At 39.2% G+C, this 20,956-nt stretch overlaps 1 protein-coding gene across 1 annotated transcript in view; it reads left to right on the top strand.

Annotated features, from left to right (window-relative positions):
* The window catches only part of FREM3 (FRAS1 related extracellular matrix 3), an 87,078-nt gene that overhangs the window by 51,631 nt on the left and 14,491 nt on the right, over positions 1-20,956 (top strand). The window contains exons 3-6 of the mRNA XM_025921630.2: positions 1,672-1,818; positions 5,244-5,474; positions 8,446-8,571; positions 19,590-19,841. Coding sequence (XP_025777415.2) covers positions 1,672-1,818; positions 5,244-5,474; positions 8,446-8,571; positions 19,590-19,841 — 756 coding nt within the window. The remainder of the gene's footprint in view (positions 1-1,671; positions 1,819-5,243; positions 5,475-8,445; positions 8,572-19,589; positions 19,842-20,956) is intronic.

Below are 20,956 nucleotides of genomic sequence, written 5' to 3' on the forward strand. Positions count from 1 at the left end.
AAGTATTGTTGCATCCGATGTTGGGGCCCCTGGATGGCAACTATTTAACGGCAACTCTTTCTTCCATTGGTGTTTTCATGAGTTCCTTAAAGAGTCCTGACTATGGAACGTGCAGTTCCTCATCTTTCACCGTTTCTGCAGTTGACAGGGATCTGGTGGTCAGCTTCCAGCTTCCCACTGGGATCGCATTGCCTCCTCGACAGGTTCTGTTGGGCAGATGACCCACCTCTGGCCCACACGCATGCTCTCCTTGTCCCAGTCTTCATGGGTACTTAATTACTTCCCAGATGCAGGCCTCTCCACTCTCTCTACCCTGCCAAAGCCACATGAACTTTTTTGGTAATGCATCAGTCACATGAAGGACATGTCAGCTCTCTAACAGGTTCATTGAAGCCCACTCTCCCTGGGCTGGAGGTGAAGAATGTAGCTCTACTCCTTGCCCACACCCTACTTGGGTGGTGGTAGAGATGCCCATCAGCTTTTTCTAAAGTACTCTCTTTACAAATCCTCCATTCTTGTTCTACATGTTGCCTTTTTATGATATGCTCAATCTGATTTAGGGGTTTAGTAGTTGTGGAACTGGTTAGTAAAGCTTTCTGTTGTAAACTTTGTAGGTGGTAGTCTGCCTATACTCACTTTGTTAGCTCATATCTATTATATTGGTGCCTCAGTTTCAACTGAGGCCTAGAGAGTCCTATTTCAACATCCTTTTACAAGTGATTATTTGTAACAATGGCTCCCCAGTGGAGGGAAACCTGCTCTTTCTTCCAATCCACACACATTGCACAGGCTCAATATGGAGCCAGGTTAACCATCATCAAAGAAGCCTGTGACCCAGTGTGGACAAGAGGAAATAAGATAGACCCCCTATATCCTTGTCTCTTACAGTCCACTTGGACAGTTTTTAAACAGTGAGAATCTGAGTTCAGGTGCCTGGGTGGCTCATTCTGTTAAGCAATCTGACGTCAGCTCAGGTCATGGTCTCGCAGTTTGTGAGTTTGAGCCCCTCATTGGGCTCTGTGTTGACAGCTCAGAGCCTGGAACCTACTTCAGATTCTGTGTCTCCCTCTCTCTCTGCCCCTCCCCTGCTCATGGTCTGTCTCTCTCAGTCTCTCTCTCTCTTTCTCTCAAAAATAAATAAATATTTAAAAAAAAATAAGAAGAAAAAAAGAATCTGAGTTCAACACATCATACCAGATCCTCACAGTAATAAAATAAGGAAATATAATGTGGGCACTGTGTTCAGGGAAATTGTAGCCTGTTGTGAGAGCAAATGGATATATAAACAATACAAAAGAGTATATCAGAAGGCAGAGAAAGAAAATGAGGGGAGAAAGGAAGCAAACAAAGGAAACAGTGAGCAAAAGATGGGAGTGTTGAATATGAGTGAAATTTAAAACTACCAAGCTTTGGTTCTTTGGAACCCTAATGTGTAAGACCTTTTAGGAATAGACTCAGGTTAATAATCCTGCATTAAGCAGGGGGGACAGGGCCTCACATAGGGCTCATGACATTCTCTAGAAAAGCAAAGCACTTCTTTCTCTATAAAAAAGGAGCATGTATTTTGAAACCCTTGGCTTTAGAAGCAAAATGCAAACCCTGCATTAGATGATTTTTCTATCTAATTCTCTCACTGTCATCCAACTTCTCCTTTACCCTTATCAATTGCAGGAGGAAATAAGCTGACACATCAGCCTTTCCATCTGAACTGGGCTTGGATTTCTCTGGAGAAAGAATACTACATTGTGGATGAAGACTCCACGTTCTTAGAAGTGACCCTCACGCGCAGAGGGTATCTTGAAGAAACATCCTTTATCAGTGAGTAAATTTGGATTGGTTGATGGTAATAGGTAACAGAAACATGACATCTAAGCTTGGAAACAATTATGAGAGAACAGATTGGAAGAGAATCAGCAACCGGTTTGGGGAAACTTCTAAAGAAAATTTATGAAATGGTGCCATAGTTTTTACTCAGTGTGAGTTATGGGCTTAAATATACACTCCAACTTTTCATCCTCCTCCTCCTGTTGGGACTTTCCTGGAAGGTTACATTATTTCTCTTTCCAACCCAGAAGATGCCAGGAAAATTTCATAGCCACATATCACAATCCCCAAGTCACTCAGTTTCTTTTAAAGTTGTTTTTAAGCATATAATACATGATTATGCTTAGTTCCAGCTATTTCTTTTGAAAAATTATTTGTGAGTACATGGTAATTATTATGTTTTGTTGTAGCTATTCTTTTGATTATATATAATTGTTTTCACCCTGCTATTAGATTATAAATTCCTCCAAAACATGTACAGCATCAAATTTTTCTATGTTCTACAACTTGGGGTAAACAGATATATAATGACTACATAATACATGTCATTATCATCATTAATTATTAACAATAATTTTTATAATAATGCATTAGATTTTTATAATATCTGTAGCTGCCAAAACTTTCAGAGATCATTTTGTCTTTATTTTTCGCTAACTATTGACAAGACAGATAGGAGTGTGTTATCTTCATCTTACAAATGAGCTTCCTGAGTTTCCCAGACATTCGGAATCCAGAGACCTGCCAACATATCAAAACTATTTGGAGAGAAGCCAGGAAGGAGACGGCTGAGAACAGGCAATTAAGAAAAGATAAGCTTTTCCCTAGTCTCCTCTCCAGGCCTGAGGCTCTGGGATCAAACTGTTCCCCTAGGAAAAGAGGTCAGCATAAGAACACTCTGATTTCTGGGTGGTCCTCAGCCTTAGTCTATGCTGCGGGTTACTTTCTCAACACACAGTAGAACTTACTGCAGGAACTTCAGGTGAAATATGCCTCCTTTTTCTTTTAGGGTTCTGTCTTTATAATTCTTTATCTCAGGGATTTCTCATAGGCATAAGATTGGGGTTAGTATGTCAAGAAGTATTTTCATATCCTGCCTAAGGAAAAAACTCATCTATCTGCCCAGAACCATTTGGATGGTTATAGAGTAAACTCTTCAGAGAGATGTCCCCAGCCTCCCTATCTGAACCAGCCTCTACACAGGTGCTATCCCCATGTCCTGCTTTATTCTACATGGACCATCCCTGGCATGCCTCATATGTCCATCTGTCCACTGTCTGTCTTCCTCAGTAGATTTCCAGCTCCACTAGGGCAGGTACTACATCCTGGGTAATGCCCAATTCTGAAAACAGCATGGGGCATATGGTAGTCACCCATGTATTGTTAAGTAAACTACATACAGTCAACTCTTCTGTCCTACAAAACACTACTTAAAACCACATCAACACCAAAGTAGGGAAACTTAGTGCTGCAAGAAGTCCATCTAATCCCTTCACCCCACCCCATGCTGGGGCTGGCAGTCAAAGTGAAGGAGCTAGAAGAAAACAAGACAAAGCAAAACAAAACAAACCAACTGTGGGGTTTGAATTCCTGCTCTGATACATATTGTTTTTTGTGATGCTTTAATGACCTTCAATGTCTTTATCTGTAAAATATCCATCTCAAGATTTGTAGATTAAATATGATGTGTGTAATTCAATCTAACATAGTCCCTGGCACACATTAAATACTTAATAAATGTTAAATATCATTATTATATCATGGCACTCAAAATCAAACAGAATTGAAATCACTTGTTTATCTTCCCTTGTAAACCTCTTTTTTTTTATAATTTATTTATTTTTGAGAGGAGGGGAAGGTCAGAGAAAGGGAGAGAGAGAAAGAATCCCAAGCAGTCTCTGCACTGTCAATGCAGATCCCGATGTGGGGCTCAAACTCACAAACTGTGAGATCATGACCTGAGCCAAAATCAAGAGCAGATGCTCAACCGACTGAGCCACCCAGGCCACCCCGTCTTCTAAACCTCTTAAAGGGTAGTGGTGGCTGTACCTCAGCATTGCATTCTTAGCACGTCACACAGAGTGCTCACCAAATATTAAGTAGTCATGTGCCTATTCAATTTATACAGCAGTACCCCCTACCTCTGCTTAAGCTGTGGCTAAGGACAACAGACACTCCCTCTTCCTTATTTTCTCCAATTCCAACATGTGGCCAGAGGAGGCTCTTCCTAAATATTGAGCATTCATTCTTGGTTACCAAACTAGTATTGATGCAAGCTTTCTTCAACAGTTTTTAAAAGTCAACACAAGCTCTCTTACCTTGGAAATTATTTTCACACTCTACAGATGTGGGTGTCTTTGAAAAGATATCAGATTCTCTGAGAATGAGTCAGAGGAAAGGGCAAAAGGAGCTATTCAGCTCATTTTATGTAAAGCTTTCCACAATAGCTGGTGTCAAGTCATAATATTCAATTTCATACACTGGAACAACTACAGAGTCTTCACCTTATAATGAGAACTAAAGTGATGAGGTGTAGGTATTCTTGCTGCATTAGGCCTTCTTTGGGATGTTGGAATCAAACCAAACAATCTAGAATACTGCTTGAACATTTTGTGGTGTGGGGAGGCTCTATTCAGCCTGGATAGAGTAGCACCTTTTACCCTCGTACCTCACATTGAGTACTTTAACACTGTGTTGCTGGTGTTCAGTTTCTTCAGTGAGTCGCTGATTTCCTATTTCCTCACAGACCTCAGATCTATCCCCATCTCTCCATTTTCACCAACAGCGCCCTATGTGTCTGGAAAATTACTCACAATTCTCTTACAATCATAAATCACTAGATACATAAGGAATCAAGCCACGAGGAGTAAAGATCTGCATGAGAAAAAAAATTAATTTAATTAATGAAAATTATTAAAATTATTAGATACAAAATATTCACTCAATAAATATTCATGGAATACTTATTACATGCCAGGCACTGTTGTAATCACCAGCAGTGCATCAGTGAAGAAAACGGCCAAAGATCTCCACTTCCATATGGTGCACACACATTCTAGTGGCTTCTTTTTTAGACTCTGAGCTCTCTGGAAACTAAGACAGTTTTGTACTCATCTCTGATAAGCACCTGGTAGAGTTTGGCACATCAGATGCCCTCAATAAATATTTGTAAAATAAATAAGTTGAAGACTGTTCTCTCTTTTTGTCACTCCTCCTTCCCTGCTTTCCTCTCACTTCCCTGTACTTCTGCTTACAAATACTCTTAGCCAATAAGTATAGTTTATAAATGTCTCTTGGAAGCATTAAAAGAAGTAATTTCCATGTTATCTGTTTTTCATCAACAAAAGAATCTTCTTTGAAAGAAGAATATTTCTTCAGTCACTTGGCTTTACATTCATGGTCTCCCAATTCCTATTTAGGCATTGTAACCAAAGATGAAACTGCAAAGAAAGATAAAGATTTTAAAGGAAAGTCCCAGAAACATGTCCAATTCAGTCCTGGACAGACTACAGCCAAGTGGAGAGTGAGAATTATGTCCGACAATAAATATGAGGCTTCGGAGACCTTCCAGATCATTCTGTTGAACCCTGTCATGGCTGCACTGGAGTTTCCAGAAATGGCAACTGTTGAAATTGTAGACCCTGGAGATGGTACGTGGTTTCTCTTGATATGATTTATCAACCAGTACACATTCCTGTGTCCATTGCAGGCATTATACCTCCTCCCTCGGGCTCCATAAGCCACTGAATGTGTTCATACCATTTAGGATTTAAAGCTAAGTAGATCACTAAAGGCAGTAATTTTTCCTTTGCCTCTTAAGGTATTTTTAAAGAAATAGAAATAGAAATTATCGAAATAGACATGACTTCACCAGCATCCCTTTAGAATATGCATAAGACCTTGTAGTTAACTTTCTACACACTCAGTAGGGCACAGCCTTGCCCCCAGATGGCTAATTCTCAGGGGTCATTCCAGGCTCACTATCTTCTCACAATTTTCTGGGAGCTCCCCACCAGATCAGAGGGGCACTTTAGATATCCCTTGTCCTAGATGTGGCTTCTGGGAGCAGTCAACTTGGTTTTAGTCTGTGTTCCAAAAAGTTCTGTTATAGTTGTGTATCATATTCTTGAATTCACAGATTCATTTTATTCATTTATTTGTTCATTAATACAACAAATATCTCCCAAGAGAAAGGGGAAAAAAAGTTTTAACTAATAATTGTGCTCCTTCCTGCCCCTTTTTGTAAAAGAAGAATACTCCTTAAAGGAAGGTTTTAAAATTCATCTTTGAATTTTAATTAGACACATTGATTATCACAGTAGTTGAAAGAATTCAGGTGTCACCTAGAATTGCATGACTTACTACCAGGGCATAAGTCTGAGTTAAATTCACAAGAATGCATGGAGAGTCCTCTGTATTAGTATGTCCCAAAATGCATAACAGAGAACAGTAGTATAATAGAATTTCTACAACAGGGTCAGAAAGATTTCCATGGACCAAAGAAATCTAGAAACTGTTTCAAATATCTTCCTTCCTTTGAAGCATCATAATTCATGCTAGCATATTAACATTTCTAAAACACTCGCCTATAAAGAAACCTGTTTAACTTTGTTTAACCGGTTTTCCCAAACTAGACCATGGACTTTTTAAAAAATTTATTGTCCTTACGGAAAATCCTTTAAAATCTCTTGGTTATGGTTTTCTTGAAATACAATTTGGGAAATATTATTCTATACGCTTTGCATTTTGGCAGACAAAAGTAGAAAACATTGCCCTATCACCCAGTGAACAAATAGAAAACATTGCCCCAATACCCAATCTTATCAGTTTTATTGATAACAACACTTAGACACATGAATCAACTAGGAAAGCCAAATGTTAAGATACATGGCTAAAGCAGTAAGAGTTCTGAGGTGAGAAAGTAGAGAGAACATCATAGTCCTAAGTGGTTAAACCTCCTGCAAGAGGGAGGGTTTGAGCTGAGTCTTGAAGAATAAATGAGATTTGGCATGGATGGAAAGGAGTAGCCTTTTCAAAGTGTGAAAATAGAGAACATGTCTGAATAACCCAACATTAATGTATTTTTCCAAGTTTTTTCACATGAAATCAATAACTTTAGCTTACTTTTAGCTTCTTCCATTATGCCAGGTTTTTGAATCAAGGTATGTGAAGACAGTAGACTACCATTGGAGGGTAAAATGGAAGAAAGAAAAATTGTCACTTGTCTTCTTCCTCTGTAACTCAGGACCAATATTTACTTGGAGGTAGTAACTGTTGAAACTAATTTAGGCAGCAAAATAAAGAAGAAAAAAATTAACCCATAATTAACTACACAATTCAACATTGAATTCTGGGTTTTCACTTAGTAATAGTTCCAAAAGAAGAAAGTATAGTGTGCAATATTTTCCCTTCTTGCTTTCAAGAGGAAGATTCTATGCGTATATATGTTATGAAGGAAAGAACTGAAGAAGTTAAATATGGTTTGATCCAGATAGTTACTTCAGTTGTCCACTTGACGCTGTGAGTAGGAACAACCCACTTTAAATTTTTATATTTTTAAAACAAACACACATAAAGCGGTGCCTGGGTGGCTCAGTCGGTTGGACAGCCAACTTTGGCTCAGGTCATGATCTCACAGCTCGTGAGTTCAAGCCCCACGTTGGGCTCTGTGCTGACAGTTCAGAGCCTGGACTCTGCTTTAGATTCTGTGTCTCCCTGTCTCTCTGCCCCTCACCCACTCACACTCTGTCTTTCTCTGTCTCTCAAAAATAAATAAGTATTTTTAAAAATTTTAAACAAACATACATATTTAATTATACAGTGTGCATGCTTAATGAAAAGCCCTGGAAAACATTGAAAAGCCCAAAGAAAAATAGTACACACAATTCCATCAACAAGAGATGACCAATATTCATATTTCAGTGAATATTCTGGTAAGGTGTATACATGCATAAATACACACACATGTGCATGCATGCAGGTGCACACACTGAACACAGCTCAGTAAATTTAAGTGAGAATATTATTTTTAAAAATAAGGATATGAGCATATTAACTATAATTAAAATAAAAAGCCTGATTAAAAAAAATTAAGGGTAGGACCAGCAACTTATTTTTCTCAAAATATTAACTGGCCAGGTTCTTCCACACAATATCTTGTCCAATAAGTGTTGAATAAAATTTTTGTTGAGTAAAGCAGGGAAAAAATTTTTCTGCATTAATGAATTAGATTACCTGACCATTAAAAGCATTTAAAAAAAGAAGCAGTAAAAATAAAGTAAGGGCAGAAATGTGTGATCTCTATATAAAAGACCTAAAATTTGACCTCAAAAAAAAAAAAAAAAAAAAAACCAAGACACAATTTCTGCAAGATTTTCCTTTCCATTTTAGTGCTAGCTTTCCTTTTTTAACCTTTCAAAAGACTCCTAAACCCAATTGCACTGCCTCTCCAGCTCCACTTAATAATAAACATTTCCTTTTCCCACTCTATTTCATGTAGTCATTTGTGTTGGAGAAATATAGGGGGCAAAGACTATGTATATTTCTACTCAGGTTAAAATATCACCAGTATCACCAATCCAACTGCAGTCTTGCTAAAGAGTCTTCTACCATCTTTTCTAGAATCAACAGTTTATATTCCAGAGGCAGAATACAAAATAGAGGAGCATGTTGGAGAACTTTTGATTCCTGTAAGGCGGTCTGGAGATTCTAGCCAAGAACTGATGGTCATTTGCTCTACACATGAAGGTATGAGGCTTTGTGGGGTACAGATACCCAGGAATAAGATTCTTAGGATTGTGGGGATGTGGGGAGTAGCTGAGTGGTGAGTCAAGTGCTTCGGGAGGACTAGGAAGCCTGGACCAGCCCCTGCTCTGTGCCCTGCTGCTTGACAACTTTGTAATCACATGCAGGTGCCCTAACTCCTCTGGAGCTGGTCTCATCAAACAAGGATAAAATTTTACTCAAAATTGGTATGAAAGCGAATGTTGTGACTACCTCATGAAGTTTTCTGAGGGTCAAATGAGATATTTTATGTGGGAATAGTTTAAATATGCTGGTGGAAAATATAAATAAGGGATTCTTAATTTTAATAGCTAGCATTGCATTGAAGAAACAACGTAAAGTAGTCCATATGTACTATTCAATCTCTTCTCTCTCCTCACCCCCAACAATTAAAAATACTCCCTAATTATGGGCCTGGGTGTCCTCACACCTCAAAATAACATCCCATTCTTTCTGACCTCTCCACTTCTATACAGTCAAAATTGAATTGTCCTCTGTCCAATCCCTCAAAGTCATATTTTCTCACTCATTAGAACTATGTAATAGGCAAAAAGGATGGACCTATAAGAAGACCACGCAAATGAGAAAAATAAGCTGTAAAAATAAACTACATTTTTCTATGTTCACACTAGTAGTTCACCTCTGACACCAGATGTGTGCAGGTTTTTCCCACACCAAATAATTCTCCAGTTTCTATGCACACCAGCTGAGTACCCTAAAATTCAATTCTGATCCCATCTACCTGGAGATAACACAGACCCCAAAGGGTAAGAGCTCCATCCTGGAAGACTGCCTCCATTTCAGACACCTATGTCAAGTTTAGGCTGTTAAGGTTGTTACCTGTGTTTCTGAATTACTGGGTATCAATTAGAAGTTCCCACCACCCCTGTTTGGGTTTGAGAATTTTCTAGAACAGCTCACAGAACTCAAGAAACCATTTACTTACTAGATTACATGTTGTAAAGGATACAACTCAGGAACAGCAGATGGAAGAAATGCACAGGCAAAGTATGTGGGAAGGGGCGCAGAGCTTCCTTGTCCTCTCTGGGTGGGTCACCTTCCCAGCACCTAGACATGTTCGGCAACCCAGAAGCTCTCTAACTCCTTTGTTTAGGGTTTTTTTGGAGGCTTCATTACATAGCCATGATTGATTAAATCATTGGGCATTGGTGATTAAATTTTCTTCCAACTCCTCTCCCCTCCCTGGAGGTTAGGGAGTAAGGCTGAAAATCCCAACCCTCTAATCACTGGTTGGTTTCCCTGTCAACTAGTCTCCATCCCAAGGTTATCTAGGAGCCCTCACCTCTAGTCATCTCTTTAGCATGCAAAAAGACACATCACTTCAAAGATTCTAAAGGTTTAAGGAGCTTGCGTACCAGGAAACAAGGACAGAAACCAAATATATATTACTTATTATGTCACAGGCTAATTTATTCAGAGCTCACCATAGCAAGGGGATCAGCCACCATCACTTGCATTTGGCAGAGACTCAAAGACAGGCAGAGGATTGAAATGCTTTATTGTGGAAAAAAAGGAAGCTATTCCTTGATTAGAGGCTGTTGGCATAAGGAGGCTGGGGGTCTGCATATTAGATTAAGGAAGTATATTTGGCTTTCTCTGGTTGGTCCTAAATCGGAAGCCCGGGCAAAAATTAGAGAAGCTGGCAGTTACTAACTCCTGACCATTTGAAGCCAATTGTTACAGTGGTAGTGGTTTCACTTCCTCGCCTGGTTGCTGCAGAGAGATGGTGGGTCAGATTCCTATTTTTATATATGGTCTGACCACTCTCTGTTCATATATCCAATCTGTCCACATCTGTGCTCACACTTGCTAAACATCCAACAATGCACAGCACAGCCCCCACAATTAAGAATTATATACCCAAAATATTAGTAGTGCCAAGGTTGAGGAGAGGAATGAGAATAAGTTCTCCTCTGCCCCGAGAACAAGGAATTTGGCAGTAAGCAGATAATTCATTTTGAGATTTTCAAAGCCAACTACAAAGACAAGCCCCTGTAGTACATCTTTACGATCTTCATGTTTGTGTTCAGCTGTATGTCTAGAGATGAACTGCCCTGTCGCCTATTCTGTAACTAAGACTGCCCTCTTAAAGGGATCAGCTGCACTGCCAGCTACATGTAACTTCAGAATCTCTTAAGTCTTAACCTACTGTTCCCCCATGTGGGAAGTGAAAAGCAACAAGAAGAAATAATAAGGTGAGACAGCCTTTGAGGTCCTTGCCAGGTGATCCCTGGAAGGCTATGCTTCTCTTTCTCTCCCAAGTGCACACAGGGATCTGGTTGAAGTCTTACAATGAATGAGGACCTGGGCATACAGGGGAGTGGCTGTAGGTGAGCCAAGAAGCTGATGGAGAAAGTGCACTCATTCTCTGCTCCACGCTTCCAGATTGGCTTCTGATACCAGTGGCATATTCTCTGTCCACACCCATACTGTCTGGAAGACAATGATTCTAGAGTTTCCCAGATGTAGATAAGAGGAATGAGGTGGTAAAGAGCCCAACTTGGAAGATCAGTTGCAATTGCTAAGTTGGAAGAGACTGCCAATGTCTGCCTATCCCTCTACTTCTGGAACGAGCTACATTGTAGAAAGACAAGCAGAGCAAACTAAGAAGTTCAGAAGATTTGGCAGTGAGCCAACTAAAATAAGGGGATGCCTCCCCCCAACATGGGAGAAGCTACACCCAGATCTAGCTTCCCATAGAACTCTTCAATGGGACCCAACTTCCAATAAGGTCTCTAGGTTCAAGACTGGGAGTCCCAGAAAACTTTCTACCTAGCTGGCATACAACTCAGACTGCTCTGCACCTGAATCTTGACCCACACAAAAGACAATTCTCATGCTTTCAGTAAAAAAAAATATTTTCTTCCATTTTGAGTTTATTTTTGTGAATGGTGTAAGAAAGTGGTCCAGTTTCATTCTTCTGCATGTTGTTGTCCAGTTCTCCCAGCACCATTTGTTAAAGAGACTGTCTTTTTTCCATTGGATGTTCTTTCCTGCTTTGTCAAAGATGAGTTGGCCATACTTTTGTGGGTCCAATTCTGGAGTCTCTATTCTATTCAATTGGTCTATGTATCTGTTTTTGTGCCAATACCATGCTGTCTTGATGATTACAGCTTTGTAGTAGAGGCTAAAGTCTGTGATTATGATGCCTCCCACTTTGGTCTTCTTCTTCGATATTACTTTGGCTATTCAGGGTCTTTTGTGGCTCCATACAAATTTTAGGATTGCTTGTTCTAGCTTCAAGAAGAATGCTGGTGCAATTTTGATTGGGATTGCACTGAATGTGCAGATTGCTTTGTGTAATATTGACATTTTAACAATATTTATTCTTCCAATCCATGAGCACAGAATGTTTTTCCATTTTTTTGTATCATCTTCAATTTCCTTCATAAGCTTTCTATAGTTTTCAGCATACAGATCTTTTACATCTTTGGTTAGGTTTATTCCTAGGTATTTCATGATTCTTGGTACAATTGTGAAACTCCACACCCGAAAAACAAATAATCCAGTGAAGAAATGGGCAGAAGACATGAATAGACACTTCTCTAAAGAAGACATCCAGATGGCCAACAGGCACTTGAAAAGATGCTTGTCACGCCTCATCAGGGAAGTGCAAATCAAAACCACACTGAGATATCACCTCACGCCAGTCAGAGTGGCTAAAATGAGCAAATCAGGAGACTATAGATGCTGGAGAGGACATGGAGAAACGGGAACCTTCTTGCACTGTTAGTGGGAATGCAAACTGGTGCAACCACTCTGGAAAACAGTGTGGAGGTTCCTCAGAAAATTAAAAATAGATCCTATGACCCAGCAATAGCACTTCTAGGAATTTATCCAAGGGATACAGGAGTGCTGATGCATACGGGCACTTGTACCCCAATGTTTTTAGCAGCACTCTCAAAATAGCCAAATTATGGAAAGAGCCTAAATGTCCATCAACTGATGAATGAATAAAGAAATTGTGGTTTATATGTACAATGGAATACTACTTGGCAATGAGAAAGAATGAAATATGGCCTTTTGTAGCAACGTGGATGGAACTGGACAGTGTTATGCTAAGTCATACAGAGAAAGACAGATACCATATGTCTTCACTTTTATGTGGATCCTGAGAAACTTAACAGAAGACTGTGGGGGAGGGGAAGGGGGAAAAAAAGTTACAGAGAGGGAGAGGCAAACCATAAGAGACTCTTAAAAACTGAGAATAAACAGGGTTGATGGGGGTTGGGAGGGAGGGGAAAGTGGGTGATGGGCATTGAGGAGGGCACCTCTTGAGATGAGCACTGGGTGTTGTATGGAAACCAATATGACCATAAATTTCATATTAAAAAATTTTTTAAAGAATAAAAAGGCCAGGGTTTTCCCCTTGGAGCACAAAGCCCCGGTGTTCATGATCACATCCTGACTCTTGCACATCCTTGTGGAACAAGAACTTATAAATCTGTATGTGCATTTGAGTGGCATCGTGGTATTTATCTTCATCTAATCCCCACAGATACTTAAAAGTCTCAGGGGATGAAAGTTTAGTTTGGTCTTTTAAACCTTATAGAAGTCTCATTAAAATAAATCCTTACCCATTCTTATTTTCATGAATAAAATACACATAAGCTCTATAAACAGTGGAATGGAAAGCAAACTCATGCTTTGTACATTAGTAGGAATTCACAAATATTAGAACTGTATTACACTTACAGATGTGTATGAAATGAGTGGCTAGTTTTATGTTGTACTTTGATGGGGATGTCAAGTTCCCACCATTAAAGTTTCAGTCTGCCATGGCATTGCCTGAACTTGCTACCTGCCCGATTTGTGCATCATCAGTATTCTCACACAATGATATGGGGGCATCGTACTTTAAAGAAATTCTTGGGGTGCCTGGGTGGCTCAGTCGGTTGAGCATCCTACTCTTGATTTTAGCTTAGGTCATGATCCCAGGGTTGTGGGATCAAGCCCCACATGAGACTCCAACCTGAGCATGAAGCCTGCTTAGTATTCTCTCTCCCTGTCCCTCTGCCCCTCTCCCCTGCTTGCACTAAATAAGTAAATATTTAAAAATTTTATTTGGGAGAAGAAGAAGAGCTGAAGGAATAAACTCTCTCGATGAGTGAGAACTATTACTCCCTAGAGAAATGTCTTAAGCTCAAAGATACCTTGGGAAAGGATGTGTGCAAATTAGTTCTTGGCCCTGTTTTATTGTCAAGATAGATAATATCCATCTTTTTCTTCTCATTAGTTACATCCTTGTTAGGAAACTGCTCTTACTGGGAGAAAAAAAAAAAGGCGAATGAAGAGCAAACCACAGAACCTAAAACCAACATCCCAGGACTGGTACTGAACCATCCTGTGGTTTTGGTCAGCCCCAAGTCAAATATGTTGAGGTTTTTAAATGATCAACTTTCTCCAGTTGTAAGGGACTATGTGGTAAGCCACAAGCCACGGCCCAGCCCCACTTCTCTGATTGGCTTGTTTCTCTGGGTCATGTTAAAGAGGAGACAGAAAGCAAATTATTCTGAGCAGGTTCCAAGTACATCCAAACAAAAGACCTTCTCTTTTTTTTCTTTAAAAAAAATATTCTGGGGGCACCTGGGTGGCTCAGTCGGGTAAGCATCCGACTTTGGTTCAGGTCATGATCTCACAGTTCGTGAGTTCAAGCCCCTCATCGGGCTCTGTGCTGACAGCTCAGAGTCTGGAGCCTGCTTCAGATTCTGTGTCTCCCTTTCTCTCTGCCCCTGCCCTGCTCACACCCTGTCTCTGTCTCTCAAAAAGTGAATAAACGTTAAAAAAATTTTTTTTACTTCTGTTTCTTTGAGTATAAGTATGTTTGTAGTTTATAGAAGTTATACCTTGCATTTTTTTTGGGGGGGGGGTCCTTTGGATCATTCAGAAGTTCCTTAACTGTAGGCTTGCTGGGGGTAAACTCCTTCAGTTTTTCGTTTATGAGAACACGTTTTTATTTCAACTTCCATCTTGCAATTCTAGGTTGATAGTTATTTTCTTCCGGCATTTTGACACTTCAGCATCTTCCAGCCGCTTGTGCTGTTGTTGAAAAGCCTGCCCATGGTCTAAAGTCATCTTTGCAGTGATCTGTCTTTTCTATGCGTTCAAGATCTTCTCACATTTGTTTGGCTGGATCTGTGAAAGATCTGAGGGCTTTACTTGAGGATGCTTTCCTCCAAGGAGGATTTGTGTTGCTTCTTCCAGGATGTAAGAGCAGCGCTGACCCAGAAACACTCCTGCTCCCCTGCATCCCCAGACTTTCAGATTCTGCTCTCTGATGGAGCCTCGGCCCGGGGCCCAGTCTCCCCTGAAGTGTGAGGCTGCACTTGCTGTCAGGATGACACCAGCTTCTGAGTGGGATTCCCTTCTCTAGCTTTATGGCATTTGGGGTTTGGGGGTTTTAAGATCTTGCTTTTGTTTTATTCTGGCCCTGGTGATTTTCCTTATTCCTATGAGCATACAAAAGTTAGAATACTATTTCCTCTAGATGAATGTAGTGGGAAAGCACCCCGGTACACCCCAGTAGTCAGCCAAACTACTGGTAACTCTTCTAGACTCTTCTAGACAGAGCTTCTGGTGCTGCTCCAGCCCAGCCTTTCCCAGCCTTCCTTTCATTCCACTTGCTCCTGTACCTCCCCCAATCATGGACCCTCCTGGGCATGAAATGAACTGTGCCTGGGGCTTCTGACAATAACCTGCTTCAACCAGGAGTTAAATGCTGCTTTTCTAGAGAAGAGTGACTTTCTGTCTTGCTGCCCTATTAAAAAAAATCTATGCTAAATGAAATTTGTATGTTTAAAAGAATTTACAATTAAATACTATAATAACTAAAGATAATGTGGGGAAGTAAAAGATGCCCCATCAGGAGATGAATATTTTACTTACAGAGAGTCAATCAGGGAGTTCTCTACCTCAATTTTCTCATTGATAAAGTGCCCTAGCCACCTCAGAAAGTTATCAAATACTGTAATATAGTGATTCAATTAACCTGTAGTGTAGTTTCTTGATAGAACTTTCTCTGACTTTAAGTACCATCTATGATTTTTATAAAGCAAATGTACTATGTAGCTGTAGAAACTGAGCCATATAGTCTCTGTAAAGAAACGATTTTTTTTTTTAAATAACTTCATAGATTCTCCCACTCCTAGTGATGTCTGAACAAGAGACATATTATAGGAGAGCCTTCTCTAATGTTCCTTGCAAGAATGCTATAGAACAACCACTGGTCAAGTGGCCTAACAAGACTTGAGGCTCAGTTGCTAAAGCATCTTTTTGAAAACAACCTGGAACCACATTCATGCTCCTTGGACATGCTTTATTATTAAAAAAGAGATATGTACAGACTATTGCCAAGGAACCTGATCTTATAACTCAGGTTATATTTGATGTTTTCAGAACAGAATTTTCTCTCTTAATTCCTGGGGATCTTAACTTGCTATCAATAAAACAGAGCTTTAATTTTTTTTAACTAAAATAAATACCAGTATTCTCTCTTCTTGCCTGTTACACATAACTGATCATTGGTTTTCCAAAATTAAATTTTCAGAATCCTAGGAAGAATGGACCACTTAAATAAACTGAATTTTTTTTTATTAAATGAGATATAAATTAGACTACCTTTCTCTATCAATGCTTGTTGTTTAAAAAAAAAACATGCTAAAATATATTGTTTTACTTTTGGTTTGAGTCGAGTTTCACAGCCAAATGATTTTCAATAACAATTATATTTTAATCTTTCATTGAACCCAGAAAGCTACCTAATTACACGAATGTCTATTTCACCAAGTGGATCAGCCAGCTGAAAAAATTGAACAGAAAAGGGAAAAATCCCAATCACTTTTGTTTTATGAACTATGATAAATCCTTATTTGACTATTCACTAGACAAAATATATTGAGAAAGAGATTTCATAAAGACAGCTTCTATTTAATAAAGATAGCATTAGATACTTACTATGCAAGTCCAGTGTATATCTGCTTTTGGTATTTATCCTGAGGAGCTAAATGTGCAGTTTCTGATAAGGATGTTTTCTCACTTCAGCTGTCATATCAACATTCTGCATGCCAGACGACTAGGGAAAATTTTTAAAAAGTGTATTCTCCAATGTATAATCCCTTTTAAACTTTGGGCTCTTAAAAAAGCATCTCAAAGGTTGTTTTTTAATCTGATTATTGAAAGAGTTTATTGCTTTTCCCCATTTTTTGTGTATATCCTGAAGGCTAAAAAGTCTCCCTAATCAACAGAGTGTCTCATTGTGTTCCTGTGAACTTTCTGTGTTGTAGGCACTTACCTCTCTATTTAGTTGGGGAGGGCATCTCTCTAACACTTCTTGATAGCCCTGTCTCTGACACTCTGGGAACCAGCCTCTCCTTCCTGACTTGGCTCACAGAACTCTTCCAAGCATGGAGTTCACAGGACTGAAGTGGGAGGGAACATCATGAAGGAATAAATTTCAAACCACAGGCTGGAACTGGAGCTTGGCTGGCTTCCCCAGCAAATGACAATCCCCCAGGATAGCTATCCACACCTAGAAGTTACTGCCCTCTGCCTTTGTAAACATGTTTTATTTCCATCAATCCCTCCAGCTCTAACCTTTATTTTTAGGTTCCCAGAATAAAAAAAACAGTCAATTTGCTACTACCTGATAATTCTAAAACTTGTGCTATTGAAAAATCATCCTGAAACATTTTGTGAGTTAGTGCCCTTCCGAGCAAAACCTATGAAGTCAATTTAGGAATCCTCTTCACTTTCTGACAAGCTGTGTGTATACATGAAACACACATTCATCGATATCAACTTATATTTTTATCAATGCACATTGGCAAGAAGGCAGTGGGCATTGGTGTTAGCCTGTATATATGCATATACCATAGCCACAAATAAGAAAGACACCTGCAAAACTAGAATGTCCAGTTCAGAAGCTCACTGTCATATCCCCATAGTGTGGTGAGAAATATTTATTCTTTTCAAAAAGTGCTTATTTAATATATTGAGTAATGTTACAGTCTTCATTCTACCTAAATCTGGTCTGCCTAAGTCATTTAAATTACTGTAACTACTTTTTACTCTTTTAGCTCTAAACCTGTTGTGTTGATATTTTTTTTAATACTGCAGAAAAATATACTGACTTGAACTCTTGGTGGGGATTATAAAATGGTACAACGGCTATGGAAGTAGAGAGGTTCCTCAAAGAATTAGAAATAGAACTGCTATATGGTCCAGCAATTCCATTTCTGGGGATATATCCAAAGAAGTTGGAAGGAATTGAAAAGATATTTGCACACCCTTGTTCATAGCAACATTATTCACAGTAGCCAAGGTGAAGCAATCCAAGTATTCATGGACAAATGGATGGATAAACAAAATGTGATTTATATGTACAATGGAGTATTACCCAGCCTTAAAAAAGAAGAAAATTGGGGCACCTGGGGGGCTCAGTCAGTTAAGCATCCGACTTCGGCTCAGGTCATGATCTTGCAATTCGTGGGTTCGAGCCCCGTGTTGGGCTCTATGCTGACAGCTCAGAGCCTGGAGCATGCTTCGGATCCTGTGTCTCCCCTCTCTCTGCTCCTTCCCCACTTGCACTGTGTGTGTGTGTGTCTCTCAAAAATAAATAAACATTTAAAAAAAGAAGAAGAAAATCCTATCACATGCTACACCATGGATAAAACCTTGAAGACATTGTGCTAGAGGAAATAAGACAGTCACAAAAAAGAGATAAATACTGTGTAATTCCACTTACATGAAGTACTTAGAGTTGAAAATATTTAATGTGAATAAACAACACTATTGATATGTACACTTAAAAATGCTTAAGATGGTAAATTTTAGGTTATTTTTATTTTACCACAATAAAAAATTGCACTAATTCCCAGAAATCCTACTCCTAAGTGTGTCCTCAAGAGAAATAAAATTATATACCCATTCAAAGACCTGTACTAGAATATTTATAGCAACATTATTCAGAAGAGCTAAAAATGGAAAACAACCCAAATTATCAAGCGGTAAGTAGAAAAATAAATTGTGGCATAGTCATACATAGGAGAATACTATTCAGTAATAAAAAGGAAAAACAAAAACCTGATGAATCTCAAAAACATGGTGCTAAATGAGAGAAATCAGAAACAAAAGAGTAAGAACTGTATATTTCATTTATATGAAATTCTCATAAAGGCAAGTAAATCTGTAGTGACAGAAAACAGATTAGTGGTTTCTAGGGCTGGGAGACAGGGAAGAAGAAGGATTGCCACAGGTATATGTCATCTTTTATGGGTGGATAAAAATGTTCTGTATTATGCTTGTGGTAATAGCTACATGACTGTATACATTTTTCAAAACTCATCAAATGGTACGTTTAAATTTGTGAATGTTAATGTATGTAAATCATTACAATAAAATTTAAAACACAGTGCATCTAAACTGAAATCTTCCAATCAATCCTGTACTTCTTCTAAAATAAGTAGTAATTTTGTGGCTGCATTTTGGTGCCACGCAAGGAACTCTACTTAGGGAGTGAAGAGTCGGATTACATAGACAGTACTCTGTAGCTCTGTGGCTATGGGAAGGGGAGAGACAGGAAGACATCTGTACCACGACCACGGCATGGACTCTCTGATCCTAATTTCTCTGCATTTCAGTGTTCCCATCTGTAACATGAACGAATTAAGCTAAACCAAGCCTAGTATTTTGTGATCCTTCAGTTTATTTAGCCCCTAATTTAACAGAACTTATTCAGTATGTACCCTATTTAAAGACCACTAACTGTGAAATAACTGTTCTGAAAGCCTTCTAAGTACAATATCAATAACTATGACTGTCAGAGATAAGTGTGATTTATAATTCAGATAGCATTGTACTCCATGCCGTTACCTAAAAATAGTTTGAAGAACCAGTGGGGAACAGGTTTCCTACTTGGAATTCCATTTCTTCTCACCTTCTCTGTTCATCTCATATTCCTACAGGTTCTGCCTCAGGCTCCATTCCTTCAACTGCATTATCTTTCTCTGACTACGTCTCCCGTCCAGAAGATGGCGCCAGCATCCTCCACTTTGACAAGGATGAGGCTGAGAAAAGCTGCCGGGTCTTGATCATCGATGACTCCCTCTATGAAGAGGAGGAATCCTTCAGTGTTTCACTGAGCCTGCCAGTGGGAGGGCGACTGGGAGCCCAGTTCCCCACCACCAAGGTGGTTATCCTGGCTGATCCTAATGATGGTAAGTCCATTTCCTGCTTTCAACTCTTTTTTTTTCCTAGGTAACCTGCATGATTCTTTTTTTTTTTTTTTTCAACTTTAGCTAATTAACATATAGTGCAGTATTGGGTTCGAGAGTAGAATTCAGTGGTTCATCATGTCACATACCCAATGCTCATCACAATAGTGCCCTTTTTAATACCCATCACCCAGCTAGCCCATCTTCCACCTACCCCTTTCTGTCAACCCTGTTTGTTCTCTATCATTGAGTCTCTTGTGGTTTGTTTCCCTCTCTTCTCTCCACCCCCTTTCCCATATGTTCATTTGTTTTGTCTCTTAAGTTCCACATGAGTGAAATATTTCGTATTCGTCTTTCTCTGACTGACTTATTTCACTTAGCATAAACAGATCTATGTCATTGCAAATGGCAAGATTTCATTCTTTTTGATGGCTTAGTAATATTCCATTGTGTGTGTGTGTGTGTGTGTGTGTGTGTGTGTGTGTGTACCACATCTTCTTTATCCATTCATCAGTTGATGAACATTTGGGCTCTCTCCATAGTTTGGCTATTGTTGATAGTGCTGCTATAAACATTGGCATGTATGTACCCCTTCAAATCTGTACTTTTGTATCCTTTGGATGAATACCCAAAGATGCAATTGCTGGATCATAGAGTATTTATATTTTTAGTTTTTTGAGGAACCTCCATACTGTTCTCCAGAGTGGCTGCTCCAGTTTGCATTCCCACCAACAATGCAAGAGGGTTCCCCTTTCTTCTCATCCTTGCCCATACCTGTTTTTTCTTGTGTTGTTAATTTTAGCCATTCTGACAGATGTGAGGTGATAGCTCATCATAGTTTTGATTTGTATTTCCCTGATGATGAGTGATGTTGAGTGTCTTTACATGTGTCTGTTAGCCATCTAGATGTCTTCTTTGGAAAATGTCTATTCATGTTTTCTGCCTATTTCTTAATTGGATGTTTGTTTTTCAGGTGTTGAGTTTGGTAAGTTCTTTACAGATTTTGGATACTAATCTTTTATCAGATATGTTGTTTGCAAATATCTTCTCCCATCTTGTAGGCTCCCTTTTACTTTTATTAACTCTTGGCAATAACTGCCTTATTATTACATTGTCCT

Source organism: Puma concolor, chromosome B1 (assembly GCF_028749965.1).
Source record: "Puma concolor isolate L17-30 chromosome B1, mPumCon1.1.hap2, whole genome shotgun sequence".
In the NCBI taxonomy this organism is placed as follows: Eukaryota; Metazoa; Chordata; class Mammalia; order Carnivora; family Felidae; genus Puma; species Puma concolor.